General features: G+C 35.9%; 2 protein-coding genes across 2 annotated transcripts; one reads left to right on the top strand and one right to left on the bottom strand.

The window, feature by feature from the left end:
* Positions 1-649: 649 nt before the first annotated feature.
* amn (amnion associated transmembrane protein) lies at positions 650-2,494 on the bottom strand. Its single transcript, XM_058769659.1, has one exon. It carries the CDS (start codon positions 2,305-2,307, stop codon positions 880-882), a length of 1,428 nt encoding a protein of 475 aa, XP_058625642.1. The 5' UTR covers positions 2,308-2,494; the 3' UTR covers positions 650-879.
* Positions 2,495-3,458: 964 nt separating this feature from the next.
* On the top strand, positions 3,459-6,854 carry zgc:112148 (uncharacterized protein LOC550424 homolog). Its single transcript, XM_058769662.1, has 7 exons — positions 3,459-3,598; positions 3,811-3,881; positions 4,324-4,468; positions 4,800-4,889; positions 6,143-6,268; positions 6,359-6,487; positions 6,571-6,854. The coding sequence occupies exons 1-7, from the start codon at positions 3,587-3,589 to the stop codon at positions 6,595-6,597; spliced, it is 600 nt and encodes a 199-aa protein (XP_058625645.1). The 5' UTR covers positions 3,459-3,586; the 3' UTR covers positions 6,598-6,854.
* Positions 6,855-16,198: the final 9,344 nt, after the last annotated feature.

Raw genomic sequence — 16,198 nt, 5'->3', positions numbered from 1 at the left:
TTAGTAAAATCTAAACAGGGTAGTCTGGTGATTTAAAGAGATTTTCAATCATGGTCCTGCCCATTTCCCCACAACACTGCACATTTTATTTTATGCTTTTTTATACCTTATTTGACAGAGCAGATTTAGATCATCAGCTCATTAGGAGAGCTCTTCATAAACTGTCCAATCAAAGAGACATACTAATATGCAGTTCTGTGAGCCCCCAAAACCTGGAAACCACTCATTTGAAAAATTTAAAAAAATAAGGCAGAACTAAAGAATCTGCAATGTAACATCAAGAATCTTTTTAAAAATCCAAAGAGACTTTTAGCAACTCGAGAAGTCCAATTATGTTCTTGATTGCTGAGCTTGCAAAGTACCACTGAAGAATCTTTATTTTTAAAGGTGAATTATTAAGTACTCATAAACAGAGTCAGTCTTGCAATCTAACAACATGGCATTGTTATTGTACTTGTTTGTCACCGTGGAGAGATTTCTTTGATATCTGAAAGCTAAATGTTGTGACAACAAACTTCACATGGGGAAGACTGGCAATTGCACGTAGGATTATTTATTTATTAATCAAATGCATGTTTGTGTCCCTGAATTTAACCCTGAATTAAAATAGTAATGTAACAATAATATAGCCAAAAATCTCAAATAACCATGCTTGCAATTTTTTATTAAGAGAAATATGATTATGTGGTATGAAATTCAGCATGTGAGCAACATACAGTAGTGTATTTTATTTTACCACAAGCACTCTAACAACTTTTTTTTTTCAATTTGTGTCATTTTGAGATTAATTCATCAAGGATTGTTATGTTAAGCTGTTAAAGTTTTATTCACATGATTTTGTCATCACATCCCCCATCAGATCAGCTGATACTACACCGCTCATGCATTGAAATCAGTTTCATCATAAACAGGATTTACGAAATGCACTCCTGACTGAGTTAGGGTTATCGAGTTTATCATCTCTGTCCCGTACAGCCCTGGTTCCTCAGGCATCATAGTCGGTTTGTCAAAAATGGGGTTGTCAAAGCCGTGGTCCAAGGGGCCACCAAGCTCCCCAATCTCACTACTGTTCTTCCACTTGCTGAGTGAGGGGATGCTGGGCATTCTGGGTATCTTAACGATGCCGCGACGGTAGAGCATAACAACGCCTGCAAGTAGACCCACTCCAAGCAGGGAGCCCAGCACTGCACCCACCACGACCCCTGCACTGTTTCCAGCCACTTCGCTGCTGCTTGCCCCGGATGACGCCTGGAACTCCGCGCTGGTGATGCCGATGTTCAAGCCGTGGTTGTGCACATCCTGCACTACGTCTCGAGCGACAGCTTCTGCCAGCTTCCCGGCTTCCTGACCTGTTTTCTGGTCCAGAAGCAACACCTGAATCTCCTGAGTGACTCCGAAAGGAATCACTCGCAGCAGCCTCTGCTCTTTTGATACTTTCGACATGGCCATCTGTACAGATTCATATTTATGCTGGCTGAGAAAGAGGTGCTGCAGACGCTGGCGATACGACTCAAAGTTGAAGCTCGAAGAGAACTGAACGTTCACGACGGCACCACAAACGTTGCAGCAGTGTCCCACTGGGTGCAAGGCTTTCTTGCACTCCAACGAATCGCATTTCACATTTGAACAGATCCTGTCTCGATTTCCAGAGTTGTCACAAATGCACCCCGTGATATCGTCACAGCTTGAACCGCCAACTTTAAGGGATGAGGAGCCATGGAACTGCAGCTTGGCGGAATTGGATGACAAGTACTGAGAAAACTCAGAGCTGCTGGTGAACTTCTTCCCAAGTACAGACACACTCTTCACAGGCACGTCATGATCCGATGAAACGTCCACACGGAATGAGGTGGCCTCTCGAAATACCACGTCGTCATACTGGCACGGGACACTCTCCTCGTGAACTGAAAACTGATATGTGCCTCTGTGTAAGTCGTCGATTGTGGTCGCAGCCACCCACAGCGATGGGTCAAACCATTTCCGAGATTCTGGGTCTTTAAAGTGTGCCGTGACCCCAGATCCACAACCAGGATCTCCACCCTCTCTTACAGTAAACCCAGCGCCAGATGCCAGAATCAGTTCTCCATCCACCGGCAAGCTCATTCCAGTGATAGTGTGAGCCGTTTCTACATACACTGATACTTTCCTCTGAGCTAAAAACACCACTTGGTCGTTACCGCAGGGTACAGAGCCTTTATCCCAATTGGTAGCGTTTTCAAAATTGGTATCTGGAATCCATTGCTTGTAGAGTGCATTAGTAAAAGGTAAAATGCAAAGAAAAAGCAAGACGTTGTGTCGAAGAGCCATGGTGAAAGGAATGGGTAGGAAGAAAGACAGAGCGACCTTTGGTCAGTCACTAACGGTGTGACTGTCACATGAGTGCTCAAGCTTTAACTTAGTGACAAATTCACAAGAACTATTTTGTCAGTCAAACATATACTATATTGACAATAAAGACTCACATTAAGACTACTGTAAAATGTTTAATAGGCAAACTCTGATGCTCTGTTGCGAACGTCTAGCGGCGGGTTCCACGAAAATGATATAGGATAAGGAGAGAAAGTGCATTGTTACATTACCTCCATCTCTCTGTCTCTCTCTCATGTCCCTTCTTAAATGTAGAGGTGCCATGTTGGCAGAATACCTTGTTACTTCAGTATATATAATATTATCGAAAGGCGCTGTAAGCGATTTCCACCATTTTACTAACTTAGCCACTGAATTAGACCCCATCACTTTAGCAACATGCCCTCTCTCCAAAACCTCACCCTCCAAAGATATGACATCCAATTCAATGTCAGCAAACCCAAAATGAACAAAATATTCTTTTTTTTTTAATTTTCTTTTTTTTACAGGTAAACAGTTTCTGATTGTTTTTGTTTTTTTTAGAGATTCATCGGGTAATGGGGTGTGCCATGATACAAAAGTACAAAAACAATAACGTGAAGGATTAGGATTAGCACATTCAGGTAGGCTATACTATTAAATCCATAGATTATGATTAAATCGTTTTCCAAGTTACTCTGGTACTAAGTAAAAAATTAAATAAAAAAACTCTCTCCTGGCTTTTGCAATTACTCAGCACTAAAAATGGGAATGTTGACTTAAAACATCTTATATCAAGATAAAACAAAACTCTTTTCATTTTGTTGCCCTTTTACTGTAGTTTCAGAAGAGCTAGTCACTTTTATTTGTATCTCAGTAGGACTGATGCTGAGCAGCACACAGACGGCGTTAATGTTAGACCTGTTCGTTTTCTCACCGCTGGTCGGATAATCGACCAAACACAGTTGTATGTGAATACTGGATATGGATTTTTTTTTTGTTTGTTTTGTTTTTTCATGTACAAAACTTTGTATAACATTTTTTTATTATTATTTTCTTGTATTTGTAGCATAATGCATCTAAAAAAGGTAATAACGTCCTGAGATTTGCATGCTATTCCATTTAGGAACCATTATTTGAGCCACCATGCGCCCCCTAAAGGAGAACAGCTCAAATTAAATATTATTAAAGTTTGATTCTCATAGAGTGGACACATGTGTTTACATACACGTCAGCAGGAAACAAGACTACCTGCACCAACATGAGCAGACAGGTGAGTTGTCACTTATATTTCCTTTAAAGAAACCTGTTATGAAAGAGCTCTCGGTGACAATATGTAGAGTGTTTAAGTACATCTGTCTGCATGACTTACGGATGAAGGAATAATAACTAAAAAATGAACGGTCGCATTGTACACATAAAGTTCAGAATCACTTTGAATGTCGTAGTGTTAAAACCTGAACTGATGCAGTATTTGTTTTGAAGGATTCTCTTGGTGAAGTGCCTTTATTCCACGAGGATGAAAATGCGTTTAGTGAGAACAAATCAAAAATCAAGTGAGTTTTTAGAGTTGGGAAAACACAGACTTAAGACATTAAGTGACATTTTATAACTGCTATAACTGTAGATTACACTGAGCAATCTTGAGCACTATGTTTCTTCGGTAACACTTTAGTATAAGGACCCATTCTTACTATTAACTAGTTGTTTATTAGCGTGCCTAACATTGACTGTTTATTAGTAATTATAAAGCACCTATTCTGCATGACCATATTCTACATCCCTAATCCTACCCAATACCTAAATTTAACAACTAAGCAGCAAATTAATAAGCAGCAAATTATGAGTTTATTGAGGGAAAAGTCATAGTTAATGCTTTGTTAATAGCGAGAATTGGACCTTAAAATAAAGTTTGACCATTACTCCTTTCTTCTTCTTCTTTTTAAAATCATTCTTCAGTCATAAAGATTACTATACATAATAGTTTGTTCTTCTCAGACATCCTCTGGCCTGTTTCTTTCATCTCTTCTTCCGCACAAGTGCAATCCTGATCTACCTCTTTTGTGAGTTTCTCAGCCGAAGTTTTATTGCCAACATGGTCACCATCGTTTTACTTCTGTCATGTGACTTCTGGACAGTAAAGGTGAGCATGGAGTCGACATGAAATCTTTCTTAATGCATATTCTGGTCTTATTACGAATTTAAAATGTTCGTCTTCGTAAGCTTTAGTCAAAACTTGCTCTATCATGTTGGCATGGCAGTGACAAGCGTGTTTCAAGTACTCTTCCTCACCTGCCCTTTTACCTGAAAAAAAAAATAAAGTCTCATCCTATGTGTTTCCTCATTTAAATCCTTTTTACACCAGATTATATAAGTAAAAAGAGTGTTTCTCTTTGACTTCAATAATCCATATTAATCAGGTCTTCTCTAAGAGGTAAATTCTCTGAATGTTTCTGTGTTTTTTCATGTATAAGAATGTGACGGGACGACTGTTGGTGGGCTTGAGATGGTGGAATCAGGTTAATGAAGACGGTCACAGTCATTGGATGTTTGAATCCAGATCAGTGAGTCTCGCCACCCACAACTTTACAATACTGCAGGCCATTAACGTCTTAACTGTCACCGTCCCCTCTGTGGGACGCCTACGTTTACTTCACTATTTTACAATTAAATCCTAATCTAATCATGACAAACTATATATCGTTGGAAAGGTCTAAGACTCCTAAATAGGTATTTTACCACTTTTTCTGTTAAAAAATTAGGTAGGAAAAGTAATAGATTAATTTATGACAAGAGTGCACCTGAAAAAAATCTACATCATAACAGGAATTCTGACCTTTGTCACAGAAAGTCTTCTTAGTTGCCTTTTTCTCTATCACGAATTAGAAATCAGAAGAAATTATTTATCAGTAGAAAACTTAAAATCTCAAAATTCATCCTTTGAAACCCATTTTAAAATCAGACATTGCATTACCATGGAAATGGTACATTAAAATCATGTTACAAAATATTTTCATTCATGAATTATAAAAATTTAAGTTTGGATAGTGCACTATAATGTCTCTAATGTCTCAAAACTGTGAGTGACAGTTAAGGGGTTAAGAAATATTTGCATATACGGAAGGCAACCCTATAATAAAAATCAAGTTTATGATTGTGACTAACAATACTGAGGTAATGTACAACTTTAATATATAGCTATAGCTAACTTTTATCGCAGTTCGATCAAAGTTTAATGATCATGTTTTGTCACTGTTAGTGAATGCCTAACACATTCAGTTGTGTAATTATTTTAAAGAGTACAATTTCCTCTTTTGAGTCACACTGTTCATATTAAAAGAATAGTTCATACAAACGTGTATTTCTGACATCGTTTACTAACCCTCATCTTGTTTCAGACCCATATTGACTTTCTTTGTTCTGTGGAACACTAAAGGAGAATTGTGAAGGATCTTCAAGACTGTCAAGGACCAAACCAAAAAAACAGTTTACGTCACATGATAGATTTGTGAGAAAAACAGAAGCTGTAATGCATATTTACTATGCATTATAAAAATGTCCTCTGCTGCACAACTCAAATCTTATCCATTTCTGCATATTTGAATATGCTGATCATGAATATTATGGAGTAATTTTGTCCTTTTTTGAGCTTGTCAAATGTGTTCATATGTAAAAGAGCTGTTCTGAGATTCTTCAAAATCTCTCCTTATGTGTTAACATCACACACGTGTTAAACAACGTAAGGGAGAATGAATAATGAGAGAATTTAATGTCATGACTCAACTTTTTCTTATCTATTTGGTATATTTCTTTACAGGGAACCAGTAAAAACGTGGTCTCAAACTCCGATTCACGGATTTTCTGGATTGGTCTAATTGTGTGTCCATTGTTTTGGGCTTTCTTTGTATTTAGCTCACTTTTCTCCTTCAACATAAAGTGGTTGGTGAGTTTTTAAATTCTCTCAAATGCCTTACTTTGATGCATAAAGCATCCGAGCTGTGAGCTGTAACCTTCCTGATATGTGTGTGTTTAGGCGGTTGTGATCATGGGAGTTGTGCTGCAGTGGGCAAACCTATATGGATATGTGCGATGCAAAGTTGGTGGTGCAACCAAACTGAAGAACATGGCAACTAATTACTTTGGCCTTAAGCTCTTCACAAAGGTAACACTGAGTTCTAAAGGAATACAGTAGCCTATATAATAAGCTCCTTGATATTGTTTTAACTGTTCTTTATTCTCGTACAGGTAGTAGACAAACCAGAGGGACCATAATTTGACTGTAGCTGGCTTAATTTTATTGAGTAGCGAGTTTTTTCTCCTTATTTTGTCTGGTTGAGCAATTATTTTTTTTCAATCTAATTATTATAATTTTTATGGTGAATTCTTCTTTCCATTGCCAGCTTTTCTTTTTTGCCAGCTTCTTCAAACTTTGTGTTTCCTTATGAGTAGATAATGTGATTATCTGTTAGAAAAATTATTTGTATGAAACTTCAAAACGTTAAAACGCATTAAAATATTTTGAGTACTGAGCTGAGGAATACGTCTTAATATTAATTACAATTATAAAACATTGTAAAGTCTCCTTTAGTCTGTCATGACATGATGCACACCGTGTTATTCTTCAGTTTTTCTCCAGGTGTCGCGCTGTTGCTTCACATAAAATGTGCTACTTTGGAAACTCCGCAGTTGTCAAAGGTTAACTTACCTTTAAACATTACTTGAGAATATATGTACTAAAAGTGAGAATAGTGGCAGTACTAAAATAAAATTTTGTCCACAGAATAGCTATATTTGACACTATCAACATAGTAATGCACTTTAACATTTACAATCATTGAATCTCTTATTATTAGAATCATTATAAATAATTTTATTTTATGTTTATATTTTTATTTGTAGTTTGGGGACAAATTCTCACTATTAGCTAACCATAAACTACGACTTTTGCCTCAATAAACTTCTAATTTTCTGCTTATTTAGTCGGTAATATTTTGTAAGGTAGCATTTAAGTTTAGGGATGGTGTAAGATTAAGGGATCCAAAATATGGTCAAGCAGAATAAGGCATTGATATGTGCTTTATAAGTACTAATAGCAAATAAACAACTAGTTAATAATGAGAATTGGCCTCTAAACTAAAGTGTCGCCCTAAATTGTTTGTTATCTGCTGAATTTTGCTCTCATAAGGTAATCACCACACAATCATGAGTCAAACTTTAAAAAGCTTTTTGTCCATATTTGACTGTTCTTTGAGCTGTTTTGTCAAAGACATAAGTATCACAGTTTTCTGCCTGGTCTATTATGAACACTACCATGTTGTTTGCGTTGCAGTCAAGCGGAGTTTGACCAAATGGGTAATGACATGTCCACAGTAAAATATGACAAATCACAACTTTTGTTTGATCGCTGCAATATAAAATTCATAAATAGGTCAAAGTATGCAGGCTGTTATGAGAATATATGAACAAACAAACATCACGAGAAGCCACTTAAATGTGGTTTTATAGTAAGTCATTGTAAAAATACAGCTAAATCAAGCGTCTGCTGTCTTGGTTTTGTCATGTGCCACTGGCACTTATTTGTTGGCCCACTCTAGACAAAGTGATTTCTACATATTCATCTGTCAAATCTATAAAGATGTAATGCTATTGGACAACATTGCCAGCTTAATTTAACATGATAATTCAGACACTAGGCCTATAGGTAACTGATTCTCAGTTTGCTCTATATATGTTTTTTTTTTGTGCAGAAACCATTGTAACCTAAATTGCTGCATTCATTTTAACGATTTACCAGTGTTTGCAAGTTATGATAGATGTCATATTTTTTTGACCAAGAGACATTCGTTCTGAAGAACGTCTTAGCTGACCCTCACTACTTTTTCCAAAACAAAAAAAACTAGAAGCACCAAAAGACAACAGCAACTTAAACCTTCCTTGAAAATCAGCAATCATAAAGTGGGCCACGTGTTGCCGTGCTGGTTCTCTGCCTTAAGCATTTCACCCTTATTGTTCCCCGCCTCATGTGACCACACTAAACACGTACAAGATTATTATGAGATGACAACTAAATAAGGCTGTTTTCATCAGAATGGACACTAGATATAGACCCATATTGACAATATTACAACTGAGACAAAACAAATAAATATATGCTTTGATAACTGAGATCTGATAAGCAAAACAATTTTTTTTGTTCTGCTATTTGACTGGATAACATATGCACTATGAATATTTTGGCAAAATATTAATACTTTATCTTAATGATCCTAAATGATTTGACAAGCAGAGCTTTCTTTCTTGTGTTGCTGTATTTGGACTAAAAAGTTATATACGTCTCTGAGCAGGAATCATCGATATTCGTGTTACACTTTTGCAGAATAGGAAAGAGTATGTATTTTAAACCTAAATTATTCTACATCCCTAATCCTACCCAATACCTAAACTTAACAACTACCTTACTAACTATTAATAAGCAGCAAATTAGGAATTATTGAGGGAAATGTTATAGTTAATAGTGAGTAAATGTTCCCTATTCTAAAGTGTTACCAAAAATTTAAATTACAATTCAGCATTTTGCTTCCAAGCTCAATTCAAATATAGAAATTTAATTGACGTTTCAAAGGCATTATCACTTCAGTTCTGAATGGCTCTCAACTCTGCTGGATGGAGGTCAGACTAATGTGCTTTATAGCATCACTCATCACCACAACCAGCGCCAAAAGAAAAGCAAGTGTTTGTTGATATCACCTTCTGCTATATGAACTGCTTGTGGTATCAACACTGTTGTCTAATCAAATTACAATAGCATACCATATTTGCATATCATAGCATGCAAAGGCATGATTGCCTTTAATCTAATATATCTGATATATATCTGTCATATCTGCTTAAATAAGACAATATCTATTATAGTGAAATCTTCCAATGAAAACCTGATAACATAGTCACGGGACAGACACCAATTAAGCTTTAACGGTTATGTGAGACCATAAACAGTGACCCTCAAAGTTTGGAAAACCTAGACCATGTACTGATTTTCCATAGTGACAATAGGTTGATAACACATCAGTGATGGTTATTGGACTGAATTTTCCAACAGTAAAGAAAGAATGAAGTTCAGCGTTTTCCACCAGCTCTGTTATCTTGCACTGACATCAACCTTAGACCCTCTTTCTTGCCCAAATGGTCCAGTCATGTGAATGAGTCCATTTTATATGTTCAAAAAGTAACATGCTCAATAAAAACAACCTGCACATGCAAAGATGCTACTGTATTAAAAATGGGTCCCATTTTACACCATAATAAATCACAGGATTTACTCTACAGTGTTAGCATTAAATAAAAGTTTAAGGACAGTATGGTTATTTAGTGATGACAACCCATTGTTTGGCCCCAAAAAATTTTCATGTTCATAATGCATTTTGTCATAATACTTCATGTAAGGTTGCAAAGAAATGTTTTGTTGTATTTATTTAGAAATACTTTTGATAATAGTTGGGTAATACTGGGATTGAAGCGATGTGGCTTGATAAACGTTTTATTGCCAGTTTAAAGGCTGATCATGGCTGAATAATGATACAAGAATAATAAGGATTATGTCTCATATCTGGCTGAAGTTTTCTTAAACTAGTTTGTCATGCATTTCTTTATTTCAACACATTTACAGGTAAATCCTAGTATTTTAAATTAGTGATTAATCATGATTAATCACAGTCCATGACTGTGATTAACGCGATTAAATTTTTTAATCGATTGACAGCACTAATATATATTTTTATTTTTATATATATATATATATATATATATACTGAACAATAAATACTGAGATGTTTCTCAAATCGTCTTTTATGTGTAATACATTTTATGTTGAATCAAATAAAATATTTCTTTTTAAACCTGCTATTCAATGTCTACTTGATACTTTTCTAATTTAACACAATAATAGCTTTAAATGATCTTTTGTGGGTATTTTCAAAGCCAAATTTAGTTTGCAATTAATTAGATTAAGTAATAGCCACATCACGTAATTAATTCGATTCAAATTTTGAATCGACTGACAGCCCTAATAAATATATAGTCCCCTTCACTTGCAGTGTATAGGTGATCACTATCAACATAAAATTTAAAAAACAACAACAACAAAAGATGACCAAAAAAACACAATAATAAATCATCTTCAAAAAGCATTCAAATGTACTGACTGGGTCATTAATCTTAATCAGCTGCTTTGATTGAATTCTCTGTCGTGATGTTATTGCATGTTGATTGTAACATGTCTTAATTCCAACAAACATTGTGACAATGATTTGTCATTATAGCTCTAAGCAGGCCTAAGTTATCAGATAACGGATACAAAGTAATGAAAACATAATACTTACAACCCGTCCGTGTCCTGACAAGCGTAAAAATCACACCCAGGCAGAATGAAGGCCTTCTTATAGGTGAGCCTCAGACTTTGTTAGCCACCTTTGACCCGCGGGTCAGTCAGGATTCTTAGAATACAAGCATTAAATCCTTTCAGCAATCTCTGAATACCTCTTTGGCAAACAGTGATATTCCCAGAAGTGATCTCATTGTCTAGCTCACTTTACTCTTTTACAACGCAGGTTGTTTATATGACCATGAATACACTCCTATTCCATTTTTCTTCACTCTATAATCATCGACTCTCGTTTTTGCAAAAGAATTTCTAACTTGCGTCATAAAGGCAATAACCCTAAAATGCGTCATACTTTCTTTTATCAATGGCCAGTACAGATCTACAGATCCACTTTTAATCCTATAGTCTGGACTGGTTTAACAGCTTTACATTTATTGTTGCCCATCAAAATCTCGAAATCCAGTTGCTTTAGAATTATTACATAATTATCTATGCCTCTGCATTGAGAGTTTATACAACCAGAGAGCACAAAAAATTCAAATCAACTTATTTTATTCATTTAACACATCATTGACTAACTAGATTATATTTAGCAATTATAGCGCTTGTGAACACCACAGGAGGGTGGGCTCCTATCAAGGTTTCTCCTTGTCAAAGTTCTTTTGGGCTGAGGACTTTAAGGCATTAATTTCTGAAAAAGCTGCTTTGAATCAACACGGATTGTGAAAAGCATAACTAAAATAACTTGACAGCTAATCACTCTTTATTCCAAAATCGTGCAGCCATTGCTGCCTAGTCTGCAGACTTATCACTCAAATATAATGCACAGGGTTTATAGGAATTACTGTAGATAATTTATATCTGATAATTTTGATATCTTATCACATTTACAGATCAGACGTGATATGGATTATCTCTAGTCAATCTCATAGGATTAGTAAATATGCTTATCTGTGGTGCATCCTTATCTTTGAGTTCAGCCCTTTCAGGGCCATCAGGTTATCAATATGGTGATGGGCTGCATAAAGTCATTGGTGAGAACATATGGTAAGATGGGAGTTGAAATAAATTTTACGAGACCGTCATGAATTGGTTATGAAACAACCTTGACTTTTTGAAATGTTGGAAGTCTGGGGCATGTTAGTGTGCTATTCACTGACCATTTGTACTTTGTTAAGCTTTGTGTACACAGTGTAAATGCAGTGACAACACACTTAATGAATACTAAAATTGTTTGCACAAATTTACAGGTGCATTTACTATAATTTTTTTTATTGATGTTAAGTGTGCAAACAATTTATACCAGAACAATTACAGGACAGCGCTATTGCTTGTATACATTTCCTAGAAGACACACCATGATCAAGAAGGTGCTTCAGTCAGGGTCATCGAGGTCACGGCTGTAACGATTTGAATGTAAATTTCCAAATGTGAGAATTTTGAGAGCGGAGAGCGTCAAAACGTTTCTATTTATATCGTGTTTTTGCAGTGTTGAGCAAAGACCAATCACGGACATATCAGTTGATCTCTTGAACGCAATTGCCAGTCAGAGGCGTTTAAGTTAGAATTCACTCACCACTCAAAACACCACAGTTTTTGTCCATTGCTGAGTTTTGCAAGCTTCGCGAATCCTCTCATTATAACAAAACTTTGTGAGATAGTGATAAACTAAGACGAGAGGGACAGCTTTTTTAGTGATTATAAAAGGAGTGCTTTTTTGTGCTTTCTAAGCTACATCCATTTAGGATTTGCATAAAACTTGTTTTTCGGCCACATACATGATGCAAAGTTTCATCCACATTTGAAAATCCTGCTTGTTCTTAAGTTAAGTTCTCTGCTCGTCTGCTCGCGATACCTAGATAGTCTTGACCAGGGGTTCCAACACTGCTCCAAAACACAAATCATGTAGTTTTCAACTGAGCCTGAAGGACTTGATTAGCTGGATCAGGTGTGTGTAATTACGGTTGAAGCTAAACTCTGCAGGGCTGTGGCCCTCCAGGAATTCAGTTTGACACCCCTGGTCTTGACTGAATGATCTTCATAAATATTTTGCCTACGATGGAAAGCAGGCTGATACCACGATAATTCTTACAGTCCTGACTGTCGCCTTTCTTGCGACCTACCGCCTTATTCGGACGGTAATTGTTTCTCAGGGGGACGTAAGTGATTTTCACCATTTACAGGGGGTAGCTGGTGATTTTAATGCCGTCCGAATCCAGGATGTCAGTGTTTTTCTCTCACCACCCCCGTAAAAATCCCTGGCCGTACTGTTTTTTGACAGACACCAAGGTCGTGTGTTAATTTAATTGCCGTCCAAATCTACATCGCTGAGTTTACGAGAAGAAATCAATTCAAAATTCAGTGTTTAAACACTTTTTGAGCACTCCCGAACACTAAGGTTCAGTGTAATTTGCATGCATATTTATTTCTGAAATGCTGGAAAGTATTTAAAAGAACAATACTTCATAACTGCTCCACCACAGCGACTGGGAGCAGAAAGAGAAGAAAAGCATGAAACATTCGAAATGGGTCTTTATTATGGCAGCAGCAGGTATGCAATACAATTTTAAAATGTGTATTATAAACAGATATATATTGGCTATAATTATATACAACTATAGCGCATCTATTTTCCTATTTTAAAACAGGAGATTTAAACAATCAATTAATAAATAGGATTATACATTATAAAATATGCTTGGAATAATATGAATACATTTTACACAATAATAAGAATAAGAATAAATTTGTAAATAAAATTAATTTTATTTACAGCTGGGTTCCCGGGTTAGTAGGATCAAGGAACTCGCTTCTCCACTGTGAATAAATAGCCATCCCAATCCATGAGTTTTATCACTGAGGTGATATGTAAATTTATTTTTACAGACGTCCATATGAGAAACAATTACCTTCCGAATCGGGCTTTAGAGCCTTTTTCCATGCCGCTGGTACTTCCTCCATATGCTACATGGTCCTAAGTAGTAGGTGCAGGCGATGAAGTAAAATATCATCTCCTGCCTTTACTGCTGTAGTGATCCCATCAATGCCTGGTGCCTTGCCATTTTTTAAAGTTTGGCTGCTTTTATATATTCAATAGTCGGTTCAATAATGCCTATTATTAACATATTGACTGTTTATTAGTGCTTATAAAGCACATATTAATGTCTTATTCTGCATGATATTTTCGAAACCCTTAATCCGATCCCATACCTAAACTTAACAACTACCTTACTAACTATTAATAAGCAGCAAATAAGGAGTTTATTGAGGTAAAAGTCATAGTTAATAGTTAAAAGATAGAATTGGTCACTAAAGTAAAGCGTGACAAAAAGAAAGCCATTGGTTACCACCATAATCCCTTTGAGCAAGGTGCTTACAGAAACTATGAGATAAAAACTGGTGTTTAGTGGCTTTTAGCCAATCCCTGTATCGTAGATGCCATCTATGATAATATATATGACCTCAAGATAAAGGTCAAGGTATAGCAGGTTGACTTTAGCCACTGTTAGCAGATGCCATAATCACACTGTTCTGACAATATAAAAGCCATAAAAAATAGCTGTTTATTCAGAGGGGAAAAAAACAAAAAAAAGTCCAGTGGATCCAGTTGTTGGAAAAACATTGGTGGTTTCTGCGAAATGATATAATGTTGCTTCTTGCATGTTTCATGGCACTTTCAACATGAAATGTCCAGTGCGTGGCACTAAAACAGTGTTCAATTTCTTCTGAAACAGATGAACATGAATGTGGCAACATGGGTTTACATATCACGCCAGTTTGGAAATGAAATGTGCAGTGAATGGTGCAAAATGGTACAAAAGCAAAGTGAGATAAAACATATTTCCTGAAGTAACCGTGCCATTTTAGCTTGCTTATACAAGTCATGGACTATGATAAGTGTTTTACAGTCATAACAGCATTGTACAAAGTACTGAGTGAAAATATGTTTTTATTATTTGATAATCTGCCCTTGTAATTATTTATTTGTGTGAAAAGAAAAGGAATAAAGGTTGTTGGTGTTTTAGGCTTAATTTCAGTTAGAGTTTTTTGCAAGTGACAGTCCCCAGTCTCATAACATAAGCAGTTGCATGCCATTTTCAGCTCATTTGTGACCCTGGACCACAAAACCAGTCATAAGTGTCAATTTTTCAAAATTGAGATTTCTACGTCATATTTTCATAAGCTGAAATAAAGCTGAATAAATAAGCTTTCCATTGATGTATGGTTTGTTAGGATCGGACAATATTTGGCTGAGATACAACTATTTGAAATGAAGTTCTTTGCAATGCATATTACTGATCAAAAATTAAGTTTTGATATATTTACGGTAGGAAATTCACTAAATATCTTCATGGAACATGATCTTTACTTAATATTCTAATGATTTTTGGCATAAAATAAAAATGGATCATTTTGACCCATACAATGTATTTTCGGCTATTGCTACAAATATACCCCAGCGACTTAAGACTGGTTTTGTGGTCCAGGGTCACATTTATTCTGAAGATGGCTCAATGCACAAGTGTACTTCCAGATGGTTATGCGTGAATATGGGAATAGCTTTCTCCAGATATTATGGAGCGCCTTGCCTATCACCAGAGGAATGATATATATGGTATGAGAATATATCCAGTTTAATAGCCTAGTAGATTTAGATACATAAAAATATGAATTTGTGAACGCCATCACAGCTAAGAGAAGATTGGTAGATTTAGTTCACGGAAGTGCTCTTTGATTTGGCATTTGATATTTTATGACATTGTAAGTTTGTACTTCAAGCTCTTTTATGTGTTTCTAGCTCTGATTAAATGTCAACCAGATTAGACACTGAAGTGCTTGTTCCCATTTTTAAGAATGCCATGAAATGGCATTAATAGGTCTTTTCTTTCTTGAACATTTCTCTTGAAAAAGGAAGCTGGGACAGGACTTTTTTATTGCTAGTCAGGGTTGACTATTAGCATACAAACTGTGGCTTTAAACCTTGATTTCGGGTCTGTAAGTATCTTTTGACTTTGATGACAAAGACAAAAAAAAAAAAAAAAAAAGTCTGTTGTGCTAAATGGCATCTTTATGCTCTCTATGGATTAATTAATTTTTAATTTTGAAGCAGTTCTGAACAAGGAAGATCTTAAAACCCATTTAAGATTTCTCCTTGAAAACCCTTATTAAGTAGTTTATTTGTAAGTCATAAAGGAATTGTTATTCTTGCAGTCACAGCTCTGGCGATGTTGTGTGTTTGCATTCAGTTAATAATTAATTAATGAATCACCAGTCTATACCTGATGGAGTCTGAAGAGAAATCATGACAAAGGCATGTGTACAGTGTGATCAGAGGCAGGCAGGGTGTGTTTTGTGGGGAAAGTGAAAGGCAGCTGTGGAAACACAAGAGATCAGATGCTATTGTGTTGTGCTTTTCAGCTGGAGCTTATGATGTTCAATTATTAGTAGTGGTACACTTTATTGTCCTCGAAAGGAAAATTGTTGTGGACTACA

Source organism: Onychostoma macrolepis, chromosome 03 (assembly GCF_012432095.1).
Source record: "Onychostoma macrolepis isolate SWU-2019 chromosome 03, ASM1243209v1, whole genome shotgun sequence".
NCBI lineage: Eukaryota > Metazoa > Chordata > Actinopteri > Cypriniformes > Cyprinidae > Onychostoma > Onychostoma macrolepis.
Note: the sequence above shows the minus strand (reverse complement) of the source record. Positions and strands in the feature narration are given on the sequence as shown.